The 26,061-nt window shown below is 35.3% G+C and overlaps 3 protein-coding genes and 1 pseudogene across 3 annotated transcripts; 1 reads left to right on the top strand and 3 right to left on the bottom strand.

Annotated features, from left to right (window-relative positions):
- Nucleotides 1-284: 284 nt before the first annotated feature.
- Nucleotides 285-9,856, bottom strand: LOC129877579 (uncharacterized protein At4g28440-like). Its single transcript, XM_055953099.1, has 2 exons — nt 9,498-9,856; nt 285-683 (listed from the first exon to the last, which is right to left on the bottom strand). Exons 1-2 carry the CDS (start codon nt 9,736-9,738, stop codon nt 496-498), a joined length of 429 nt encoding a protein of 142 aa, XP_055809074.1. The 5' UTR covers nt 9,739-9,856; the 3' UTR covers nt 285-495.
- Nucleotides 9,857-11,950: 2,094 nt separating this feature from the next.
- Nucleotides 11,951-18,418, bottom strand: LOC129876270 (probable aminotransferase TAT2). The gene is made up of 8 exons (XM_055951659.1): nt 18,279-18,418; nt 15,261-15,536; nt 13,821-14,160; nt 13,448-13,666; nt 13,273-13,332; nt 12,964-13,119; nt 12,786-12,879; nt 11,951-12,357 (listed from the first exon to the last, which is right to left on the bottom strand). Exons 2-8 carry the CDS (start codon nt 15,524-15,526, stop codon nt 12,227-12,229), a joined length of 1,266 nt encoding a protein of 421 aa, XP_055807634.1. The 5' UTR covers nt 15,527-15,536; nt 18,279-18,418; the 3' UTR covers nt 11,951-12,226.
- A 1,695-nt stretch (nt 18,419-20,113) lies between these two features.
- LOC129876271 (UDP-glycosyltransferase 79B6-like) lies at nt 20,114-21,597 on the bottom strand (annotated as a pseudogene).
- Nucleotides 21,598-22,470: 873 nt separating this feature from the next.
- Nucleotides 22,471-25,689, top strand: LOC129876272 (uncharacterized). The gene is made up of 5 exons (XM_055951660.1): nt 22,471-22,937; nt 23,771-23,989; nt 24,183-24,208; nt 24,297-24,542; nt 25,198-25,689. The coding sequence occupies exons 1-4, from the start codon at nt 22,554-22,556 to the stop codon at nt 24,508-24,510; spliced, it is 843 nt and encodes a 280-aa protein (XP_055807635.1). The 5' UTR covers nt 22,471-22,553; the 3' UTR covers nt 24,511-24,542; nt 25,198-25,689.
- Nucleotides 25,690-26,061: the final 372 nt, after the last annotated feature.

The raw sequence follows: 26,061 nt of genomic DNA, 5'->3' as shown, positions 1-26,061 counted from the left end.
CCTGCATAAGCCCAGGGATCATTGTATTTTGACAGCAAAAGTAGCGACTTTTGTCACTCATAGGGCTTAGGAACAAACTGATAACCGCTTGAAATACATTAAAGACCGACCATTTTGATCATTTTCTCAAATAAACTATGTTGCTCGGACTCTCTAAAGATGTTGCCGCACCTATGTCGGATCCTCCAAAAATGCTCTACTTTTGGAGGATCCGACACACACCCTTCAACATTTTTTAAGAGTCCGACCAACATAGCAAATAAAAAGCCATCACCCATGAAGTAAGGTTTATATCACTACATTAAGTTTTCTTTTTACACCATTAATTCCAGCTAGTTTCGAAGGTTCCTCTTACCAAAATATTACTATCTTCAAAGTTAGTACTTTTCAATTCCAAGGGAACACAACTATAACAAAATAGAGGATAACAGTACTAAACCTGGTACTAGAACTATGAACTTCAACTAGTCAGCTTTCACCAAAAAGATCCTTTGTTCACTGGTCCGCATTCACCAGCTCATACTCAACAAGGGAGAGATTGTTATCCTGTTTCACTTCAAATGCAGCAGGTTCAGTAACCTCTACGCGTCCCCATTTGTCCACAGCTAGTCTCATGGTGCTCTTGAACATGTCGATCTTAGCATTCCGAAGGATGACAGTTGCACCAACCTTCATCAGATCAACTGACCACAAAATCGAAGTTAAGCATCAAACAAATCTTTGTTAACACAAGAAGAAACAAAACCAAATATATGGAAGCCATTTTGAGCACTAAACAACATCTGAAATGACAAAACTGGCTTTGATTTCTGTTAACCATAGGCAAGCTACCATGGTTAATAATTTGTTAGAGTTAGTTGAAGTTTGTTAGATGTTAGTTGTAGGTTGATAGTGACTTGTAACTAACTACTCAAACTCTATAAATACACCTCACTCACACCACATGTATGATGAGTGTGTGAACATGTACAATGTGACTTAGAGAGCAATGTAATCTTCTCTCCTCTTCTCCTCTGCTACATCTCCTCTGTTCTTCATTTGCTGCACTGCAGCTTCTCATCTTCTTCTTCTTTCTTTCTTCTCGACTAACTCGTCTTGATTCATATAGTCGTCTAACAAGACTCCATCAATGGAGTCATCATGGTATCAGAGCGTTTGGTAAGATCCTAGAACTGTAACAAGCAGTTAAGTGCTGAGAAGACGAGCAGTGCAGGTGCTCATCTCTGAAAAGTGTTTGAGTCGCAATCAAGTTTCAGCATACTCAGTTTCGAAGCAAGTTCAATGGTGAACCTAGGTGAAGCTGCAACTGGAACACTAGGTGTTAAGAACTTCAACTCAAACACAGCAGCATCTGAGCTTGTAATTCCGAATATTGACCACAATCATCCTCTCTTCTTGCATCAAAATGATACTCCAGGTAGCTCATTAATTTCTCTTCAACTAGTTGGTTCAGAGAACTACGCGATCTGGAGTAGATCCATGAGAATTGGATTGATAGGCAAGAGTAAACTTGGATTCATTGATGGTAGATATCCTAAGTCTAAGTTTGGACCTGAGTTTTCTGATGCTTGGGAGAAGTGTAATGCTGTAATCCTCTCTTGGATTATGAATGTTGTTCGACCAGGATTGCTGGGGACTGTGGTGTATGGAAGAGATGCACACAAGGTGTGGTGTGATCTAAAGGAAAGGTTCGACAAGATAAATGGAGCTCATGTGTATCAACTCCATAAAGAAATTCATGGTCTAAGTCAGGGAACCATGTCAGTTACAGATTATTATACAAAACTCAAAGTCTTGTGAATGAATATGATTCAATTATGCCTTGTCCAGGTTGTTCATGCCCTGAGTCTAAGAAGTTTCAAGATCATTATGAGTATCAAAGGTTGCTAGAGTTCCTAATGGGACTAAATGAGACCTACTCTGCAGTTTGAGGATAGATTCTGATGCAGTCTCCAACTCCAAATCTGAACAAAGCCTTTTCCCTTGTCATGGATCATGAAAGTCAAAGGAACATAGCACACACTAACTATGAATCATGCCTTCCTAAACTGATGAAAAGTACTGCATTGTTTAGCCAAAAGGGGAGTGGTCATAGTGTTGGTAATGGGACTTCTGGTCATCAACCTGGTGGAGGTGGTGGTAATCCAATTAGAAGTCACTATGAAACTCAGTTCAATCCTTAGAAACCACAAAAGTCTGTTATCACCTGTGAGGTTTGTGGTTACAGAGGTCACACTAAGGAGCAATGTTTCAAGGTCAAAGGATATCCAGCTGGCTGGAGATCCAACAAGAAAACTGGTAGTTCTACACCTAGCTCTAGTTCCTTTGCTAACCAAGTTACAATTGCTCAAAGTGCAGGCTTATCACACAATGAAGAACCTAATGCAGCATACAAGTCACCTGCAGCTTTCTTCACAAAAGATCAATATCAACAGATAATGCAGTTACTAACCAAAGGCAGTGACACTAGTGGAGAGCATTCAGCCAAAGCAGCCACTACAAGTAGAGTTTTATCTACACTACATCTCAGTTGTCATCACTAGATAAGTGTACCTCAGTGTCTAAGCCTGAAAGAAGGCAAGTACTACTACCAACAGGAAATGTTGCATTAGTGTCTTATGTTGGCAGCCCAAAAGTCTTTGGAGATCAAGTTATTGACAATGTCCTCTTTGTTCCTGATTTCAAATGCAACCTCTTATCTGTGTCTCAACTAATTAAGGAGCTTCAATGTATGGCAGCTTTCTTTCCTGATTTTTGTGTCTTTCAGGATCTCTACAGTGGACAGAAGGGGATTGGTAGAGAAGATGAAGGACTCTACATTCTCAAGGAAGGCTTCAACCATACTGATCCTACTCAGAGCTTATGCAGTACTTCTACTGCTCAAGCTTCTTCTACTAGTGTTGTATATGGTAGTAGTTCTGATTCCAGCACACTGTGGCATAGAAGGTTAGGACATGCTCCTATTGATCTAATAAGAAGGTCCTCTAGTCTTGCAGGAATAGATATCTCTGACAGTTCAACATGTACAGTGTGTCCATTAGCAAAACAAACAAAAGTTCATTTTCCTGTAAGCAATCACACTTCAAAGGCACTCTTTGACTTAGTGCATTGTAATGTCTGGGGTCCATATAGAGTACCTACTCATAATGGAATGAAATACTTTGTTACTGTAGTAGATGACTACTCCAGATTCACTTGGCTATTTCTTCTCACAGCTAAATCTGATACTATAGTTGTGATGAGACATTGTTTTGCTCAAGTTCATAATCTGTTCTCAACTTGTGTCAAAGTTCTTAGAACTGATAATGGGACTGAATTCATGAGCACAACCTTTCAGTCCATGCTGTCAACTCTGGGAATATGTTATCAAACCACATGTGTATACACTCCTCAGCAAAATGGTGTGGTAGAAAGGAAGCACAGAACTATCTTAAACATGGCAAGAGCCTCGAGGTTCCAGGCATCAATACCCTTGCAGTTTTGGGGAGAATGTGTTACCACAGCTGTCTATATCCTTAATAGACTTCCATCTAAACTTTTGTCTTATAAGTCTCCCTTTGAGCTACTGTATCAACATCCTCCATCCCTCTCTCATATCAAAACTTTTGGTTGCCTATGTTATGCTACTTGTCCAGCCATCACAGATAAGTTCTCTCCTAGAGCCATACCTGCTGTGCTTATGGGATACTCTTTGTCTCAAAAGGGGTACCTCCTATATGATCTACATACTAAGTCCTTGTTTGTGAACAGGCATGTTGTGTTTAAAGAAGACATGTTTCCTTTCAGAGACTTTCAAACCTCCTCCAATCCCATATTTCCTATCTTAACTCTAGTACAACCTGATAATGATCATCCCCCTACTGGCTTGTCACCTGCTGTTACTCCTCAAGACTCTCATCTACCACTTACTCCTGAAGACTATTCTCCACTTCCATCTCCTACTGTATCTCCTGCAACAGTTCCTACCAGAAAGTCCTCCAGATCAACCAAACCTCCTATCTGGCTTCAGGATTTTGTTACTCAATCCAAAAGTCACTCTTGTCTGTTTTCAGTATCTGACTTTGTTAGCTACAAACACCTTTCTCCTTCTTACAGCTCCTGCATCAAGACATTCTCAGCTATCTCAAAGCCCTCTTCTTATCATGAAGTTGCTCTTGACCCTCAGTGGATCCATGCAATGCAGCAGGAAATAAATGCCCTGATGGACAACAAAACTTGGAATCTGGTAGATCTTCCTCCTGGTAAGAAGCCTATTGGCTGCAGATGGATTTACAAAGTAAAATACAAGTCTACAGGTGAAGTGGAGAGGTACAAGGCCAGGCTAGTTGCTAAGGGTTATAGCCAACAAGAGGGGCTCGATTATGGAGAAACTTTCAGCCCTGTGACCAAAATGGTTACTGTGAGATCCATCATAGCTCTTGTTGCTTCAAAAGGTTGGCTCATCCATCAGATGGATGTTCACAATCCCTTCCTTAATGGTGATTTGTTAGAGGATGTTTACATGACCATTCCTCCTGGGTTTGATAGACAGGGGGAGACCACTAAAGTCTGCAAACTCCACAAGTCTCTATATGGTCTCAAACAAACACCAAGGCAGTGGAACTTCAAGCTAACACAGTCTTTGCTTCAGTTGGGATTTCATCAAAGTCATTATGACTACTCACTGTTCACTAGACATGATAAACATGATATACTCATTGTGCTAGTATATGTAGATGACCTGTTGATCATTGGTAGTAACAGGATATCATCAGTGACACCAAAAAAGATCTACAGAAGGAGTTCAAGATGAAGGATCTAGGAGAGCTCAAATTCTTCCTATGGATTGAATGTGCCAGATCAAGCAAAGGGATCCACATGTCTCAAAGGAAATATGCTCTTGAACTGATAGCTGAGTGTGGTCTAGGGGGAGCTAAACCTGCAGCAACTCCCCTGGACCAGAATCAGAAGCTTACATCTGCACAATATGATGAGTGTATTAGAGGTACAGGTAATGAGGGACATGAAGATCACAAACTGCAGGATCCCAGCAGGTACCAAAGACTAGTAGGAAGACTTCTATATCTGACCATGACTAGACCTGACTTAGCCTTCTCAGTTCAGGTTCTGAGTCAGTTCATGCACTGCCCCAAAGAGTCTCACATGGAAGTTGCATTGAGAGTGGTTAGGTACATAAAAGAAGCCCCTGGTCTTGGACTACTAATGCCAGCAGAAGACACCAACAAGCTTCTAGCCTACTGTGACTCAGATTGGGGAAGCTGCCTGGAAACAAGAAGGTCTGTAACTGGCTACTTGGTCAAGCTTGGTGGAGCCTTGATATCCTGGAAATCTAAGAAACAGGAGACTGTATCCAGAAGCTCAGCTGAAGCTGAGTTTAGAAGTATGGCTCACTGTACTGCTGAAGTTACATGGCTTGTAGGGCTATTTGAAGAACTTGGAATACACATTGAGCTTCCTATAACCATGGTGTGTGACAGCAAAGCAGCTATTCAGATTGCTACTAATCCTATCTTCCATGAAAGAACCAAACACATAGACATTGATTGTCACTTTGTAAGAGAAAAGATCAACCTAGGAATGCTGAAAACAGAATTCACACACACCAAGGATCAACTAGCTGACTTGCTCACAAAGAGCCTTGGCAAGGCACAACATCAGCTGCTGGTGAATGAGCTTGGAGTCATGAACTTGTTCAAACCATGAGCTTGAGGGGGAGTGTTAACCATAGGCAAGCTACCATGGTTAATAATTTGTTAGAGTTAGTTGAAGTTTGTTAGATGTTAGTTGTAGGTTGATAGTGACTTGTAACTAACTACTCAAACTCTATAAATACACCTCACTCACACCACATGTATGATGAGTGTGTGAACATGTACGATGTGACTTAGAGAGCAATGTAATCTTCTCTCCTCTTCTCCTCTGCTACATCTCCTCTGTTCTTCATTTGCTGCACTGCAGCTTCTCATCTTCTTCTTCCTTCTTTCTTCTCGACTAACTTGTCTTGATTCATGTAGTCGTCTAACAAGATTCCATCAATGGAGTTATCAATTTCCAGTAAAGTTATGGGGGGAAGGAAAAAGACAAAAATACAATTATGTGGACTCTATTTCCGGATGCCTTCCCAGAATACACAAAGTGGTGTGAGACTTAATCAAAGTTATACTCCACTAATCTTAATTAATAATCCAGCTGCTTGAACAAAGACAATATAAATACTCGAATGCATCAGCAACTAAGTAAACAGGAAAAAGAGATGATAAAGGCACACAATGTACAAAATAGAAACTGAAATGAGAAAGAAGCAGTGAGCTGAATCAAGAAATATGTGATGCAAATATGTTGTAGGCTCAGAATGGAGAAGGATGTGAAATTAACATCAACCAAACAGTCAAACAACAAATTAAAATTTCCACAGAAAACACACATGAGTATAAACAATAGAAGGGTTCGTAGATCGTGATCCACTAATTACCTGTTTAAAGTAGTAAACAGAAATTTCTGTTCATGAAATAGGAAAACTTGACATCAAAAAGAAAGCTTAAATCCCTCAATGATAGGATATCCAAAAATACAGCCCAATCTTGAACTAACATTTTCAAGTTATTAATGCACGAATATAACAACAAAAAAATGCACAGTTTTTTGCTCAATTATTCCACTTCACATAAGAAGGCAGTGTAGAGTCAAATAAGAGAGCAATGATGAACCACAACAACAACAACAACATACCCAGTGAAATCCCACAAATGGGTCTGGGGAGGGTAGAATATACGCAGACCTTACCACTACCTCATGGAGATAGAGAGATTGTTTCTGAAAGACCCTCAGCTCAAAAGTCAAATCCCAAGTAAGAGAGAAAAACAATATAATGGCAAAAAACGAAAAGCGAAGCAAATTTTACAAGACAAGAACAATAACGATATCAAAAGCAATGTGATAATTAAAGGCAATACCAACACAACTATAATAGCACGCCTAGACCTACGACCAACCCTAAACGGACACAAGGCAAGACACCATTCTATCCCTACTAGCCTTCTACACTAATCCGCAACTTCCACTCCTTTCTATTTAAGGTCATGTCCTCGGTGATATGGCGTAGCGCCATATTTTGTCTAATCACCTCTTCCCAATACTTTTTCGGTCTACCCCTACCCCTCCGCATAACCCATTACTTTATGCAATTTCATAAACTTGCATAGAGCCAACTTTTGTACTGTCCACAACAACTTTCTGTGACACCTTCTACAAAATAAAAACATGTGATCCTAGAAGATATCACATGCAAATAAACATGTTTCAAGCTTTCATCTCAAACCAATTACTATCACCTAAGAACAATTGCTCTCTTTCCAAACACTAGCATGCATAAATTATGATGTTAAATGTCTGTGTCTCACTGTTAAACCCCTCTAACAGACTTTTGAAGTGTGTGTAGCTTAATGTTGTGCAACAAATATGATACTAGAGCCAAACAAAAATCCTCCTTGCAATGGCAGCATCATCTATCATTCTTTCTGAGGCAGCCAAGCACATCAAAAGGTTACGATAGATGAACATCTAACTTTGTGATTGACCCTGCATCAGAACTCAAACATTTACCTAGAGTGGCTAATCCTACAGTAAGCCATATTATAGTTCTAACTACTCCAAACCAGACCATTTCTACCAAGTACATTAGCTGATTGTCTCCAATTTTATAGAGGATTACAACCATACTAGTCATTAGAGGTTCTCACTAGTCCTTTTAATCATTCACAAAAAGCAAAATAAATGGGAAAAAAGGAGCTACTCATGTGCTAGCGCCTCCTTCATCATAGATGATATGGAAACAAACATACAAATGAATCCCCAATCAAAATGAGGGTGTAACCATTAGCCCATTTTATCAAGCAGGCAACACTATCAAGGATATTGTACCCGCGGTTTGCTTTCATTGATAAATGCAGGTTTCACAAAACCATAAACTCATAAAAGAAGAAAGACTATTCTTATCTAAGAATCCCATTCAGCAAGCACATTTCTTAATTTGGTACCAAGAACAATGTCCCCAATCAAAAACAAGAAAAAGACAAGAAAAAAACATTGTCCTCCAATGGTTATGTGAGCAAGAAAATCTTGGTACTTTGTTCTACTATCATGCAATGTATCATAGATTCGAAATTAGAACACAATATTCAATGCTGGCACCGATTCAAGTGGTAATGGGTGCAGATTTACTGACTTTGACTTCACATGTATGTATATATTTTATACTAACTTACAGGAATGAAGTGCATGATTGCACTCCATATCAAAACACAAAGAAAAACGTCAGCAAGCAGGGTAGATCCAGTATCTAAGCAGTGGGTGCATGACTGTTTATATTTTTAAAGATACATATTTACACACACACACATAAGTGGTGGACTCACTGCATTTTAGTTCTGTATGCATGTGCTAGAGAGACCGCCGCCTCAACTTATACACACATCCTATTAAAAGAAGAGTCCAGAATACATCATGCCATATCAAATGAGATCATCAATTGAAAATTCCTAACATTGTCAATTCACCAACCTCTCAAAACCAGCACCCTAGGGTTTCATAACAGAATTTACACAATAATCAGCTCTCCAAAAAGATTCAGTGAAAAACAGAATAAAAACTAAAAGAATAAAGTAGTGTGCTTGATATGCTACATATATTAGGTCTCTCCTGTATGTAATCTTATAAATACAACATGTAAATCATAGGCTAATTAACTTATCACAGTATTAAACTGCCAAATTTGCTGGTTTCTGAGTCATACGACCACCTATTTAAAAACTTATCACATACTACAATAGAAGTGCATTTCTGAGTTAAAATATGAACAAATCAATTGATCAACCTCTCAAAACCAACACTGTAGGGTTTCAGAACGGAAATCACACAACGATCAATGCACCAAAAAGCTTCAGTGACGAACACGACCGAAAAACTAAACAGTGAATGGCCAAAAACACATCTAATTTATCACTTTCTCACGAGTTTCATACTTCAACTGTCCATTGTTCCCTTCACCTAACTAAATTGTCAATACTTTTGTACTAAAACACACTCAATGAGTTGGCCAAATATTGTTCTCACTTAACAACAGGCTCGTGTAGTCCAACTCAGCATCAAGCTGCATTTTCGAGTGATAGTTTAGGTAGGTAAATAGAATAATGTACGATAACTTAGATGTATTTTTTTTACCATTAACAATACCCGTTATTTTTAATAAATCAAACAGTACATAAGAAATCAATTAATTTCACCATTGGACTAATAACAGCATTATTAATATCAACTCGTGTTATTTTTGATACACCAAACAATGAAACAAAGCTGTACTAGCATTACTAATATTAATATACCTTCTTCAGCACTATTCTTATTCATCCTACAAAACAACCACTTAGTAAATTGATTTATTTTTTAGAAGTATGTTTTCTCTTCCAGATGCATTGATCGCAAAATTCATCGGTTTATACCTTGATCGTTGCGAGCAGTGAAGAGGATCGTTCCAGTTTCATCGCCAACAAGGCATTCAGCAATGCGAGTGTTCCGAAGGTGCGGCGACACAGAACGGCCCTTCTGGAGAACAGTATTCGATTCCAGAACTTTGACGATGAGTGTGTGGCCATTAGTACCGGGAGTCAGATTCTCCACTTTTACAAACACCGGTTTCCTTAATCCCGGCTTCGGATCGTTCTCCGTTGAGTTCATCGCCATTGAAATGAGCTCTGAAAAAAAACTGAAGTTCTCTCTTCAATGGAGAAAATGTGAAGGGAATTTTCTATTTCTCCATTGGACTGTTTGGAATTCTGATACTCTCTGTTTTTGTAGGTTCACGAGGAAAATATGCAGTCAAGATCATCAAGATTTGACACGTGGCTTAAGCTGATCGGATCTTTTCTTTTGTGAATTTTAATACTTTTGATTTTTTAAAATTATCACTATTTCGTGAAGGGTGTTCACGTAGCATAATGAGTTCGAGGGGGTCAAGTTTATTCACTTGGAATTCTTAAGAGGTGCCTTGGAGTGTGATGTTCACGTAGCGTAGTATATTTTGAGTAACATTTTTCTCAGACGGGCAAATTTATGTAGGTACGTGAATATATCATCTTTTCGTAAAATTAGATATTTTATATATTATTGGTCTTTATTTTATTTTGTAGGGCCAATTTTGGTCCAACTGTTGAACCTGGCTCAATGGGCATTTAATTAAGGGAAACTTACATGAATATACAATATTAAGAAAATATTTATCGTCGCAATAAAAAAAAAATTACTCAATACTTATAATACAGTTTTAATACATATTACAGAGAATTATTTATAAAATATATATAATACAAGTTTTATAGATGAATAATATATTTATCACATATTTTAATAGACTTATAATACATTATGTCAGTTTCTTATTACACAAACATAATATATATTTTAAAACACTTATAATACATTTATATTGTATGCATAATTCACTTTTAATACAAGTGTAGATTTATCATAGTATTGTTATATATTGCTATAAATGATAATAAATAAAAATTATGTAATTAATTTTTAAAAAACACTCAATCAAATAATTTTTCCTTTAATTAATAAATGGCCTGATAGCCCCAAAAATTAATTTTAAAAAAGAAGAAGATATTTTATGTATGTATTTTTTAAAATTGTTATAATATAATATGTTGACACTCATTGTAGAGCTTGAGAAGTGCAAAACTTGCAAGAACAGTAGAGCCAAGAGAATATTCTAAAAGATGGAACCTTTGCTTTTGATTTAGGGATCATGGGTGGGTGCTGATGATCCACCGTATCGGTGGAGGAATATGCTACTAAAAGGTTAAACAATGTACTTAGTTAAATGTTGAGTTATTTAACTATAGGACTATAGGACGAGATCAACTCGCGCATGTGATTCCTGCAAGCAGAGGAGGTTGAGGCTGAAGACTTTGTTTCTAAGATCTAGTAGAGAAGTAGCAGTAGAAAGACACTGTCGTTAAGAAATTCTTGAAATCTTAAGACGTGTATAACCTGACCTTTCAACGATAAGGGTATATTTTTCAGGATTCAATAAGATATTCTACGACATAATGTATGCAATTAAGTGATCAAAATGGTCATAGATCTTAGGCTCTTGTGCTTAGAGAAGTAGCAGTAGAAAGGCACAGAAAATAACAATAATAAGAAGGAAAGAATATCATCTACATATTTCATATGGTTAAAATTATTCCCTGTTTCAATTTGTTTGTGTTGCTTTTCTTTTTAATCCATAAAAAAAAGTTTTTCTTTTTTATAACTTTTTAATTTCAACTTTTCATATGACATATTTAAGATTGTAAGATCAAAAGATATTTTGATCCATTCTATATATCCTTAGTATACGACCATAAAATTCAAAAATGTCAATTCAAAATCAGATAAATAAATTCAACCTCTCTCATTTCTTGAATGGTGACTAAATATTGCTTTTGCAAGATATTCTCTTCTGACTTCTGTTGAATGATTTTCTTGTCATATGTTTTTCTTCCAGTCATATATAATTCATGAAGAACCTTGGCCATGAGAAAGAGGGAGTAGAGCAGGGGATTTAAATCTATGTTGCTTGGACTTTTTGAAAATGTCGCGAGTGTCGGATCCTTCAAAAGTGGTGTATTTTTATAGGATATGACATGAGTGCAACAATATTTGTGAAAGTCCAAGCAATGCATGAGAATACCCCCACGACTAGTCAAATAAAAGAGTAGATAGATGTACTAAGCTCCTGCTATGTGCAGGTCCAAGAAAGGATTGAACCACAAAAGTCTATTGTACACAGACTTACCCTCCATTTCTGCAAGAGATTGTTTTCACAACTTGAATCCCGTGATCACAACTTTACCAGTTATACCAAAGCTCCACTTCCCCACGATAGTAAAATACAAACTCAAAATCGACAGTAATCACATATTTCTTTTTATTACATTGTAATTCAAGGTCTCTCTTACACAAATTAGTAGGTACAACAGAACAATATTGGCAGTTCAATGTGTTTGAATCTTGCCATCTGACCAGCCTGTAAAATTTTATTACTCATTCCAAGTTCATAAATCAATAAATTTCTGTAACTATGATTACACAATTTATTCTGTGACGTAGTGATACAACAGTATCTGTAAGCGTTAAGTGGAGAAGAAAATCTATTACAAGGATTGCTTACGAACTAGAATCAACAATGACCATATTTTTGATATGAATGCCTTTGACAGAAAGACTTGAGCCTTCCTAATGCTTCTTCAAGAGAAGACGGATCTGCAGCAAAGGTTATTCTAATCCAGTTTTTGAGACCCACAGCAAGTCCTGCATATGTTTCGTTCAGATGAAATCACCTCGTTAAAAAATGCTTATTCATTCATATTTCCAAACAATTGTTTCTTGAAATATAAGACTTCCTCTTTCTGTACTCCTATGTCGCTCAGACTCTTCAAACATACCATCTGATGTGTGTCGGATCCTCCACAAGATATGTGTTTTTGGAGGATCCGACAAAGGTGTAGCATCATAGTTGGATAGTCTGAGCAACATAACTGATCTCCTTATGTCTAAGTTGTGGTTTTACTTTTTCAAAGATCATTATTTTTACTCAATTGTCTTTCTAAAACAGTCTCTCTACCTCATGGAGGTAGGGGTAAGGTCTGCATACACTCTACCCTTTTCAGACCCCACCTGCCCCACTTGTGGGATTTCATTGGATATGTTGTTGTTTTAACTCAATTGTTGGTTCTAACCTGGAAGGAGTATAACAGATTCCTCTTTCGACAGTTTGAAACAGAAGTCAATATCATCGCTAATGTCTCTCAGAAGTGATAGATTCAACTTCACCTGCATATTAGAGAAATCGCGTTTTAAAATTGAAAAGCATATCCCGGATGAATTTATTGGTTTTCGATTTCTCTAACTGCTTACCATTACAGCCATTGAGCCTTCTGGTTTATACGGGCAGCTAATACAAGGAATATCCTTTATCTTTTCGCAACAAATATCTGCAGTCCACTTCAACAAGTTAACGGTCTTCCTGAAGAAAACATCTTCAGTTTGCTGAATAATGCGAGGAACAGCCGCCTACACAACACGGGATTCAATTACATGACTTGCCTAAAATTCAGAAACGTTGCAGTACTTATTGTATTTACAACTGATCATATCTTAAACTACAACTCTAAGACGCCTTAATCATTTACGTTTGAAAATGAATACGAGGGCTAAGCTACAAACCTGTATAAAGGTAGCTGGACCTCCGCAAATGTCACAATACTTCTTAATACGCTCAACAAACTGAAAACAATTTCATCCATAAGTCGGTACAGAGAGAACAAAAACAGAGAATTTAAGTCATAAAAGGAGTTAATTGATCCCTAAAATACTTGATCATGTCGCGTTTAATACAAACCTTTGGGGTTTTGAAGGTGCCATTAGGATCATTCGTGACAAGCCAACCGAGGCGCCAGCCAGGGACTAACCATCGCTTAGACAAAGAACCAAGAGTAAGCACAGGAGCAATGTCTCCGAAAACTCCCATTGGTACAAAGGGTTTAGCCCCAAAAGCAAGATGACCATATACTTCATCTGCGATCACTATGGTCCTAAGCTTCTTAGCAGTTTCCGCAATCTGATATTAACACACAAAAAGTGATTAGAATTACCTGATACCAGTGCTGAGGGAGGTAGCATGTATCACGTGGAATTAGTTGAGGTAGCTGGACATCACCGTTATAAAATAAAAAAGATAGTAAAAATTTTGTGTGGAAAAAGAGAAGGACAACCTCTTGAAGATGCTGGTAACTATAAACACTTCCACAAGGATTTCCAGGATTTATAACAACTATTGCAATTGTGTTACGATCTGCTAGAGCTTCAACAGCATTGAGATCAACCTCCCAACCCTTGTCTGGAACGAGATCAAAGTATCGAACTTCGATGTGTCTAAATGCAGCACAAAGTGCATAAATTGGGAAACCAGGCCTCGGTAGCAATATGTTAGCACCAGGTCGAGCTAGAATCGACAATGCTATTTCAATGGCTTGGGTGCAACCAGCTGTGACATAAACATCATCTGCACATAACTTGTCCGGAAGATCACGCGACAAATAATCTGCAATCGCCCTGTTTGATCAAAATATATGCAACAGCAAATTAAAACAAAGTAACCAACTAGTAAAACATCGAGCTGCGTGTAAGCTGGCCTGAACATCATGATTACAACAACAACAAAAACAACATACCCAACGTAATCCCACACGTGGTGCTCTGGGGAGGACAGAGTAGAGTAGAGTATGCACTGACCTTACCCTATCTCGTAGAGATAGAGAGATTATTTTCGACAGACCATCAGCTTAAATAAATCATTTCCAAACAATTTGAAAAAGAGAATACAGAAATGAGAGCAGTAACAACAACAAAATAATCCGAAACGGAGAACAGTACACAACATACAAAAATAAAAAATAACAATGAAATAATGCAATAACGGAACACTACTATTATCAAATAAAAATAGGAAAATTGATGTGTGTGTAAGCTTGCCCGGACACCACGATTACAACAACAACACACCCAGTATAGTCGCAGAAGTGGGGGTTGGCAAAGTAAAGTATACATTGACCTTACCCTACTTGGTAGAAATAGAGAGATTGTTTCCAATAGACCCTCAGCTTAAATAAAGCATTTCCAAACAGTTTGTAAAAAAAGGAATACATAAATGAGAACAGTAACAACAACAAAATAATCTGAAACGGAGAGCAGTACACAACATACAGAAAAAAGAACCATAACAACAATAAAGGGGGGGAGGGGGGGAGGGGGGTTGAGTATATGCTGACATTTAGCTAGTAAAGATAAAAAGGTTCCCTCATCTTAAATAAAATATTTCCATACAGTTTGTAAAAAGGGAATACATAAATGAGAACAGTAACAACAACAACAAAATAATCTGAAACAGAGTACACAACATACAGAAAAAAGAACCCTAACAACAATGAAATAATAAAATAACCTATACACTACTATTACTGACCAAAAAAAAAAAGAGGGAAGGGGAGATAAGAAGGTTGTTTCTGACAGACCATAAAATATTTCCAAACAATTTGAAAAAAGGGAATACATAAATTGAGAGTAGTACACACAACATAACATACAGAGAAAAAAAACATTAACTAAAAAAAATAATGCGATAACCGAAAAACAGAGGTGAGTGTATACATTACTTTCTTGTTTGAGGTAGTCCAACAGTTGGTGAATAACCATTGAATTTGTGAGAAGCAAGTGTTTCAAGAACAGCATCATGTGCAACATCAGGTGAATGAAAACAAGAATATACTGTTGGATCACCCATTCCCAATGATATCACTTTCTTCATATCTCTTATCTCTGTATTTTCCATTAACAATCCAAGAATCCCTTTGATTGTGATATTATTTGGAGTTTCCATTTCCAATTGGTTGTTAACTCCGCCACCCAAATTGCCCTCCATTTTTATCACTCTGAAAAATTACAAGTTTTTAGTTTGTTAATTTTTGGGTTTAAATAGAGACCCAACAAAAAATAAATTGACAGAGAAAGAAAGTTTTACTTCTTTTTTTTTTATTGCTTTCTTTAAAGGCCACTCATTTTATTTTATTTTGACTTATATAGAGCTTTACCCTCTCTACTTTTGTGTACTCAAAGCTTAAAGATTCGATTAAATTTTGGTGATTCAATTAATTTAAATTTATATTATATAGATTTATTTATGAGGTGAAGAGCTTTCGATCAATAGAAGAAGATTTAAGATTTAAATTTTATGAGTTCGAGTTTAAAATTAGCTGATTCAATTAATTTGAGTTTAATTAGGTTTATTTTCGATTAAAAATTTTTTGGTCTGACTAATTTGAATTGGCACTATATAGACTCATTACGAGCTAGGGTGGAACTAGTAAGGAGTTAGGGGTTTCATCTGAATTCTCTTTGGTGGAAAATTATATTGTGTATATATAGTTAAAATTATTTTTTTATGTATATATATTAGATGTTGAACTTTCTTTGATTTTTTCGTGTGTTTATTTTTTTATATTATGAAATCCTCTTATTAAAAATTTTGACTCTGCTACTAATTATGAAATAAAGAGCTTTTAGAATCGATATAAAATTTGAATATTATGAGTTTGAATTCGAAATTTAATGATCCATTCAGTATGGGTTCATGTCCTTTTTTTAAGGTATTACTTAGTATGGGTTGATGTCCTTTTCTTAATGATATTAATTAGTGTGGGTTCATGTTCTTCTTTATCAGTGTTAGTATAGATTAATGTTCTTTAATCATAAGTATTCGAAGTTCACTGAACTAATTAAACTAGGTTCGTCTTTTAATCATATGATATTCAGAATTTATTGATTTAATTAATTTAAATCTCTGCTATATAAAGTCATTTTGAAATTAAGTTCATTCATTTGATAACAAAAGTTTAGTGTATCGGATTGTCCTAAAATCGATATCCTAGCCGGGTCCCAGTTGCGAAGTTAAGTTAGAAATGTGGGACCCATTCAGTAGTATAAAATTGTCCACATGCTTTGATGCTGTGTGGATATAAGTTCCCCACGCGCCAATATGAGAGCTATATATTTTCTCCTTTGTGTTGAAAATTATTTCATTTTAAAAAAAAAAAACTTTGGAGAAAAAAAAATAACCAAACATTTTCAAAGAAATAAATGAGTTTTGCAAAAAATAAAAATAAAATATCTAGTGTATTTTTCAAATTGTGAAAAAAAATAATTAAAAATCTCTAATGGACTTTGAGACAAATGCCAAAAAAAGAAAAAGTTGGAAGCAACATTTCAGAGAAAAAATTATTTTCAAAAATTCTGAAACAATACTTTGAAATACAAAAAGTTTTTTCTTGACACATAAGCACCTTGAGGTGATTGAAATCGATGATTTTTTCTACTGGCCCATCGGGACCGCAGAAAAATATTACTCATAGAAAGTTTATTAATTTATCGAGTATTAATTTAAAGAGGTTTCATTGTATAATCAAATCTTCGTGTGAAACAAAAGGGTAAAAGCGCGTTTAATTCTGATTTCAAGTACGAATATAAATCATAAAAATGTAGTCTAACCATCATTTAGATCTTTAGAATTCAAAACTAAAGATGTTAGAAAAGCTATCACAGGGATAACATTTCACTATAACGATCATATTTTTTTTTGAAACTTTTTCTTTTGTATTAGTTAAACAAGTAATCACTACTAAAATAACAGGACTAATTTAGTGACAGACAAATTTTATATTTAAACAACAAAATTTGTTATTGATTTTATTTGGCGATATATAAAGTTTTGTTAGCTATGAGTAAATTAGGCGATAAAATTGGTAGCTATTTTTTTTAGTGAATTAGAAATGAAATAAAAGAAAATGAAAATGACCTCTACAACCTAATTTTTAAATAAGAAATAGAGGGATATACGATAGTGAGCAGAGATTGCACCATGTGGCCCCTATTTTAAGGTTACCATTTAAATAATATGTTATTTCTACAAATAATTTTGAAGTTTAAAATAGGCTTTAGAAGTTGAAATAAAATTTTAATTTATTCTAGCTTTGATGGATAGAGTTATCTGTGAACTTCTTTTTCCCAGAAAAGATAATATCTAGGGAATAGGCATCGGTTTACTTTGTGCCAGCAAGAACGGTAAAGCAAGTGTTATTTGTAATAATTAAGCGTCTGTAGGGTTTTTTTAAGTTCTCCGTCACATGGGCCTTTTTCTGGGCCTGAAAATCATAGTGTTGTATCCAGCCCATTCTCTTGTAAGAATTATGATTTAAATACTTTTTTTCTGATAAATAAGTAGAACTAATCATAGAAACAAAAAGAAAATTAATCATTTCATTAGAGTTTAGTTCTATCTGATTTTTTATTTCATCAAATTTGATAAGGATAACACCTTTTACACCATCTATTTATGTTCAATTACAATAATAGGTAATATCTTCGTAGCAAATATTATACAATATGTTTTTTTTAAAAAGGACAACGTGCTACAATTGATTAATTTAACGTAATGACATTTAATTTTTTCCAATATTAATATACGTAACTTAAATCCTTTAATAATTACTATATTCTAGATTTATTTCAGACACTAAAAAATAACAAACGGTATTATTTCTTTTTCGTAAGCATATATTATTCTTCAAATATTTACTTTATTATTTCACAAAACAACATTTTCTTGATGGAAAACATACCTGTAAATTGTCTCTCTCTAGTAGTATGGAGAAATTTCTCAAAAAATTCTTTTACACTGTCAAAGTATATAGAAGTTAATCAAACTTTTGTGGCAAAGTGATATTTTTTGTGGAAAAAATGGTTGCAATGTGTATAATAATATATAGGAGATGGAATAATTCTAAGTGTTCAAAGTTTTTGGATAAACATATACAAACAAAGAGTGACAAGATGAGGATAAGAAGTTTTAAGATAGCAAAATGAGTTGGAAAATTTGAAGATGACAAGTTAGAAAAAAGATAGCAAAAATGAGTTTGGGAAGGAAGATTAAGTTAAACTCTTTGTTGCTACGTAACCAAGAGATCACGTGTACAAGTTGTGAAAATAATTCTTATAAAATTATAGAATATATAAGACTACATATAACAGATTAATAAAAAAAATAGAAAAAATAGACGAATTACATAGGTATTATGATGATTTTTTAAAAAAAGAATTGACGGATGTTTGTCGATTATTTTTCGTGTAAAAATGCGTGAAAACTATTTTTAAAAAATTATAAGAAAATTGATGGATTTTGTCGATTTTTCTTTTTCTTTTTACAAAAATCAAGGGACCACGTTGGGTTTTTAAGTGCAAAATTGTGGTTGATGAGTATAAATTGAAACAACAATTTTTTTTCAATAAAGAGCATATGTGTAGTGATAGAATTGTTTAATATCATAATAAATATTTTGGTTCAATTCTAAGTTACTACATTTTTGTAAATATATTTATATAAAAGCCTACGGACAAAACCTACGAAGTCTGTCGATTTTTTAAAAAATTATATCAGTTTTTTATTTAAGGAATCCGTGGCAATCCGTTAATTTTCTAAAATTGATCAGTCATTTTCCGACATAATCTAATACGTTGGTTTTAGGCAAAAAATTAAGGTCGTTCATCAGTTTTGACCCTCAATTTTTAATAGTGAAAAATCTTTGTGGTCAGGTTCTTTTTTGGGCACTGTGCATCTGATTACCTTTTTACTTTTTAAAAAATCTAACAATATTTTTCGATCAATGAATGGGCTTCCGACATTCTTAATTGGAAGTCTCAAATTCTAGACTCGTGGATAGATAAATTCTTGACAGAAAACCGTTTTCTTTTAAATGGACCCTAAATCGCTATCATGTGACACGAGTTTAAATTAATCGAGTTAGAAGATTTCTAATACTAAATAATTGAACAAAAAATAGAAATATTAATTATAATGTTACCTTATTTTTCAGTTGCCGTTTCAACATTTTTCTAAAAATGGAAATGTTAATTATGATAAAAATACGTGTCTCTTCAACTAGTTAAACGTTAATATCTAAATTAAAATGAATATAACAAAAGAAAAGGCATAGATTGTCTATAATTTTTATTATAGAATACCAAACAATTTAATTATAAATTGAAGTAATAATTATATGATTAATTGATAAATAAATATATAGCTGACACTTATCTTTATTGGTATGACATAAATATCAGCTACTAATAAAATTTTACCCAAATATCGAGAATAAGTTTGGAAAATAGCCTTAAAGTAATGATAAAATTATCTCGTTATGATCCATAGATCAAGAATTTAAACAGTTAAATCATCATGTCATCAAATCTCTTGGGATGTGGTCCTTTCTGATTTCAAGACTTTGCATTATGATGATGAATATAGAAGTTAGGTAGTGGGGAAAATTTTGTGGTATAATTTAGGTGTGTAACTCAATTTCGAGACCCAACTTAGAGTGTATCCTATATATTTCACTTTTTTCTTTATACATAGAGCTTAAACTTTATTAAGTTAAATCCAAAAAGTTAAACCAAAAAATTATGAATAATTAATAGAAATGCGATCATAATATTAATTACATCGCGACATACACACATTATACAATTCAATACTCGAAGCATGAATAATATACTAGCAAAGGATACATAACAAAGGCAGAGCCTGGTATTCAAGATGATGCAATAACAATATATAATTTGAATCAAAGCTACTGAATTTTATTGAAACTGTAAATAAAACTGAAGCTCCGCCCATAACCCCAAAAATAAAAAGAAGTTGAAGAACTTCTAAAGATTGTGCAAATCATTGACGAACTCTTCAATATAACCACTCATGAATCCTGGCCTTGCTAGTGTTTCTTTCCACTTAACATGATTTTTCTTGACCAATTTACCTAATTCACTCCCTTCATCCATCACACATTTTATTGTTTTACACAAGTTCTCTTTTGTGAACCATCCATTTTCATCTTTTTCAACTTCAAGAGCAACTTTTAACTCATTAGCCAAAAGCCTAGTGATCAAGATTTGGTCACCCAAACTTGGTACAAGCACAACTTGACAATCACTCATTAAAGACTCCCACATTGATCCAAAACCGCAATGGCTCACAAAACATCCAATTGAAGAGTGACTCAAAATCCCAATTTGTGGCACAAAATCCCCACATGCAATTCCCTTGCCTTTAGTCCTCTCTTCAAATCCCTCCGGTAGAGCTTCCTCGACCGTCTTGACACCAGAAGGAGGTTTTAAAGCGATCAGAAAAGGTAAATGGGTCGATTAATACGAGTTCTTGAAATTGATCCTTTCCAAGAATCAATTGGCTCCCAAAAGCACAGAACAGGACGGACTCTGGTTTGTATTGTTGGAGCCAATTAGCCCATTTTTCGTCTAGATAGTCTTTCGGTGATGGCTCGGGCAATACGGGCCCGGTTAGGAGCACCGATTTGTTATATTGGCTTGACAAATAGTCACAAAATGGCCCTTCTAGTTCCCTACATGTCCGAATCGATATAGCATCACATTGGCTGAATCTTATCGTGACACGTTCAAAAAACGTTACACCACTACCGTATTCTTGAAATACGGAAAATAGTCCGCGAGCCTCGTGTTGGCGGAGCACTACTTCTGACTTAGGGTACCCTTTTGGCGGCTTCATCATTTCCTCTAAGGTACACGATTTTCGTGCGGGGACTAACGCGATCGCGATGGATGCCGCACATACGACCGTGTAACACACGGTCTTGAACCCGATTTCCAAGGCAATATCAGGTATTCAATACGCGAAATCATAAAATACAATGTCAGGTTTCAATTTCGCGAGTAGGACTTTGATTTGATCGCGCGTTTTGTCTAAGGCGGTGGCAAGGTGACATGTTAGGGAAATTGGTACATCTGAGGCTGTTTCTGTGCCTAGAGGAAGACCATCAACATGAGGAATTTTAATAGAGTGAAATGTGATGAGATTTGGATAAAAATTAGTGTTTTCTACTTGAATTTGAGCTTTTTTGGGACATAAAAATGATATTTTTTTGGCTAGTTCATTTGAAAGATGAAGAAATGGTGTTATGTGACCTAAGGCAAACCATGGGAACATTACTATGTGTAACTTTTTGTTTTTGTTTTTTGACATGTTTTTTTAGATCTAATGAATCTTGAATTTGCTACTAAGGTGGTAGATTCGATCTTAATTTATTGATGAATTTTTTGATGTTTTGTGGAGGAAAAAATGACAACAGTACAATGGTACTTTTATGTTGGTTTGCTAGGTTGGAAATGCTCTCTTAAATCACATGTCATTGTTCATTTTTCAAAAACCACTATGATGAGATTTTATGAATTATTTTCGTACATATTTATTTGATTGCAATAACAATAATAATAATATATGTGGTGTTGTTTTACAAGTTGAGTTCGAAAAGAATGAATGTATGCATATCGTGTTCTTATTTTTTGTTGGGTAGAGAAGTTATTTTCAATAGATCTTATGTTCATGAAAATTATTTTTAAAATAGATATAATGAAAATACAAAAAAATAATAAAAATATTAAAGATAGGAAAGTACTAACAAGAAATAAGTAAAAATAACCAAAATACATATTTATTTTATTCTTACTATTATTATTTTTTAAAAAAACAAATTATTAATTACAGTTTCACACTTTTTGGGTGTAGTTTACATGTTAATGAAATTACTTATGGGAAAAGGGTAAGCAAGAGAAGAAAGATAATAATTACCAATGATAAAGCTAATTTAAAATTACACAAATTTTCGTAAGAAATAATTATTTGGCGTTCTAATAAATAATACAATCATACAATTGTTACTTTATGAAAGATTTTACTAAAAAACGAAAGTAAACTACTTGAAAAATGAAAGACAATAAATTCATTTTTGATTTTTGTGATGTCACAGTCGCAATTTATCACTCTTTATCTTGTTCATCACCATTAACATAACTCCTTCAAGAACTCAAAAATGTTGCTAACCAAATCCTTCCTCTCATCCAATTACTTCATCCCTCTCACTTTTCCTCCCAACCCCATCACTTATCTCACTCCATTTCACAATTTCCTTCACAAATCCAACGCCACGCGCCGTCTGGTATCAATCACTAAATCACACGCGCCGCCGTCGTGGCTAGCTGAAGCCCCGGATGAAACGGTTGTTTCCGGCGATGAAACAACCAACGCGCCACCGGAGGAAGGACCCATTGAGCTCCCTTCTTCGATTACGGATATTTTTGCTACTTCCGGTGACCCTTCACCTCTTCAAACCGCCACTAGTCTTCTCCTCACCGGAGCTATATCGATTTTCCTCTTCCGCTCCCTCCGCCGCCGTGCTAAACGTGCCAAAGAACTGGTAAAAGCTCGTGTTGTTTCGTAATGTATGGTATTATATTGTATGTAATGTATTTTTTGATTACATGAATATAAAGTTTGGATAGAATGTAGCACGTCAACAATATCTATTAGGAAAGTATGGTATGGTGTTTGGCAATAGCTTTTGCTCGAACAATGTATATGTGTTAAGACATTTATTGAATACGTAGACATATTAAATTTAGAATCCGGTTATTAGCATTTAAATTTGATGTCCTAAGATTTACAAACTATAAAGTTAAAATTTTGGCTCCGCCTCGATTCACTGTGCACAAAATATTATAAAATCTTGTTTGAGAAAACAAAAGATGATTTGAATTCTCAAATAAGTAATACAACAACATACCTAGTACGCATTACAGTATTGTTGGTGGGAGTTATCCTGTGGAATTAATTGAGGTTTGCGCAAAAGCTGATCCGGACACCATGGTCATTAAAAAAAAACATATCCAGTGTAATCTCATAAAGTGACGCTTGGCGAGGATAGATTGTACGTAGACCTTATCTCTACCTTAGAGGTAGAGAGATTGTTTTCGATAGACCCTCGGCTCAAGCAGCGGAAGAAGCTTATTGGGCAAATAATTGGTTGTACATGCTCTCATCATCATGTTTTTGCACTTTTTATTTCATTGAGTATGGTTATACAAGTATGAGTAAAAGCATATCACTTCTTAGCTTCAATTCTTGTTCAGTTGATTAGAAATGCATATCTATTTGACATGATATTTTTGGAGAGTCCAAGCACATAGTTATTAGGGAACATACATGTTTATTTTGTGATAATAATGTGGGATTTCTTTTTGCTGGTATTAGAAACTTAGGTCAACAGGAGCGAAGAAAACGTTGAAGGAGGAGGCAGTGGAGAGTTTGAAAGCTATTACACCAACACCGATTGATGCCAAGGCTCCACCTTCACCTGTTCAGGCACTCTTGGGAGGTTTAACAGCGGGGGTTATTGCACTTCTCCTTTACAAGTTCACTACCACCATCGAAGCTTCTCTTAACCGCCAAGCACTTTCAGATAGTTTTTCGGTTTGCATCTCATTTGCCTTTACATTTGCTGTTTCTTTTCTTCCATACAGAACCTCTAGTGAAAGAAACTTGCCAATGTTCACTTTTCGGTATCAATTATTTGGTTGATGTTAATGAAGAGGATTGGATCCTTCAGTTTCATACTTCTATCGGCTACCATTTGATATTCGTTCTTTCTTTGTGTTTGCAACAGGTTCGCCAGATAACAATAACGATTAGGTAGTTTTTAATAGCTTTCCTTTATTACTAATGCATTGCTTTACTGTTGAAAGATTATGAAACCTTCTTATTTACGAACTGTTTGCAGAACTATTATAAATGGAATATGCTACCTTGCAACGTTTGTCTTTGGCATCAACTCTATCGGTTTGTTCCTTTATTCTGGCCAGCTAGCCTTGAACTCGATCATGGGAGAATCTGCTAGTGGAGAAACTAAAAAGGATTCAACACCAGCACGTCCTGTAGATAGCACTGAAGGGAACAAAGACGATGGCAATAAAACTCCCGAGGATACAAAATAGTGGAAGAATGTGACTTAGAATTCAAACACCAGGTTCAGTACACTACTATTCCGTTAATTTTTTTTGCAATTTGTAGACTACTATCCTTCCTATGAAGAATTAATCATGTATAACGGCCAGTAAAAGAGCCAATATGGCTTCTCTAGAAATGGTAGAAATTAATACTCCCTCCATTGAAATTTGTTTGTTTGGTTTCGACTTAGCATGAAATTTAAGAAAGTAGAGAAGTCTTTTAAATCTTGTGGTCTTAAACTAAAGAAGGGATAAGAAAAATTGACCAGAAGTTTTGAAGTTGAGGCAAATAGGCACATGATATGTGGCTGAAACTGAAAATTACTGGCCTTGTTGAGGGATTTTTGTTCAATATACTATATTCTTTTCGTTATAGTTTGTGTTTGCTTTGGCATCAGAGGGAACATTAATGGATCCTTTAGGCGCATAAGGTTTAAAATGCTGCCACCACGGAAACAACAGTCTTTGCCAAGATATTTTTCTTCCTGCAGTAGAATAGATGTTCTTATGTGTGCAGGACGGGGGTCTGTTATGAATAAACATTTTTTCCTTGAAGTACAACATAAATTAGTTGCATTATATGCCATTTTTCCATCAAAAGCTTTTGATGTACTATCAAGAACACAATTATAAGACAAAATGTCAGTTCTGATGGACCAAATCTCTTTTTGGCAGCAAGACAGCGATATTACCAGATACAAGCCAGTTTATGTGCAAGATTCCTGTAGGTGCACGAGGCAGTTCGAATCAGGCTACATTAAGGTCAGCAGCGCAAACTCAGAGGTGTTATATTGGTAAAGGCCCAGAAGACCATATGTTCGATCTTTGATAGTGAAATGTAAAGCAATGAGTGATGATGTTCCTCTTTTCGGTTAAGTCAAAATGATTGAACTACTACATACATCCTCAACCAGTTCATGAAGTTACAGCACGATGTATAAACACCAAACAGGATTTGTAGGAGTCACTTGAAAGTTTATTGATTCCAGCATAATAGGGATATTGAAGAGTGAATAGTGAAGTTCGTAATAATCTTGTATGTTGTGCATTTGTACATTCTTTTAGTTGCAATGCTTGTGAAGTTCTCTTGTTTGCATTGCTTTTTGACTGTTCCCATGTATGAATGATCTTTTATAATTCTTAGGGGATCTTGGTCCTTTATTTATAGTTCTTGCATTAGCTGGTTCTCGAGTGCAAAGGCAGAAGGGAGCTTGACTGCAAGACCCATTTTTCCAGTTTGTCGGTCTATCCAAGTGCTCTTTATTATAGTTTTCACAATCAACGATTGTGGTCTTTGGACATAGTCAGATTCAGAATTTGAACCTTATGGGTTAGTTCTGACTTTTTCGAGGCAGGGCTTCGATCAGTTTCTGGCCAACTCCTCGAACTGCTAGGTACGGCATATTCATGGACTGGCAAAGCGAACTCTCAATTTGATCAGGAGAGCCTAAAGCCCCCCTACATGCATTAAGTGACGACAACTCAAACGAAGCAAACCATTTCTCGAGAATAGAAAATCATCCTAAGAAGACTAAAGAA

This window comes from Solanum dulcamara, chromosome 12 (assembly GCF_947179165.1).
Source record: "Solanum dulcamara chromosome 12, daSolDulc1.2, whole genome shotgun sequence".
Taxonomy (NCBI): domain Eukaryota; kingdom Viridiplantae; phylum Streptophyta; class Magnoliopsida; order Solanales; family Solanaceae; genus Solanum; species Solanum dulcamara.
This window is presented reverse-complemented; position numbering and strand designations above follow the sequence as displayed.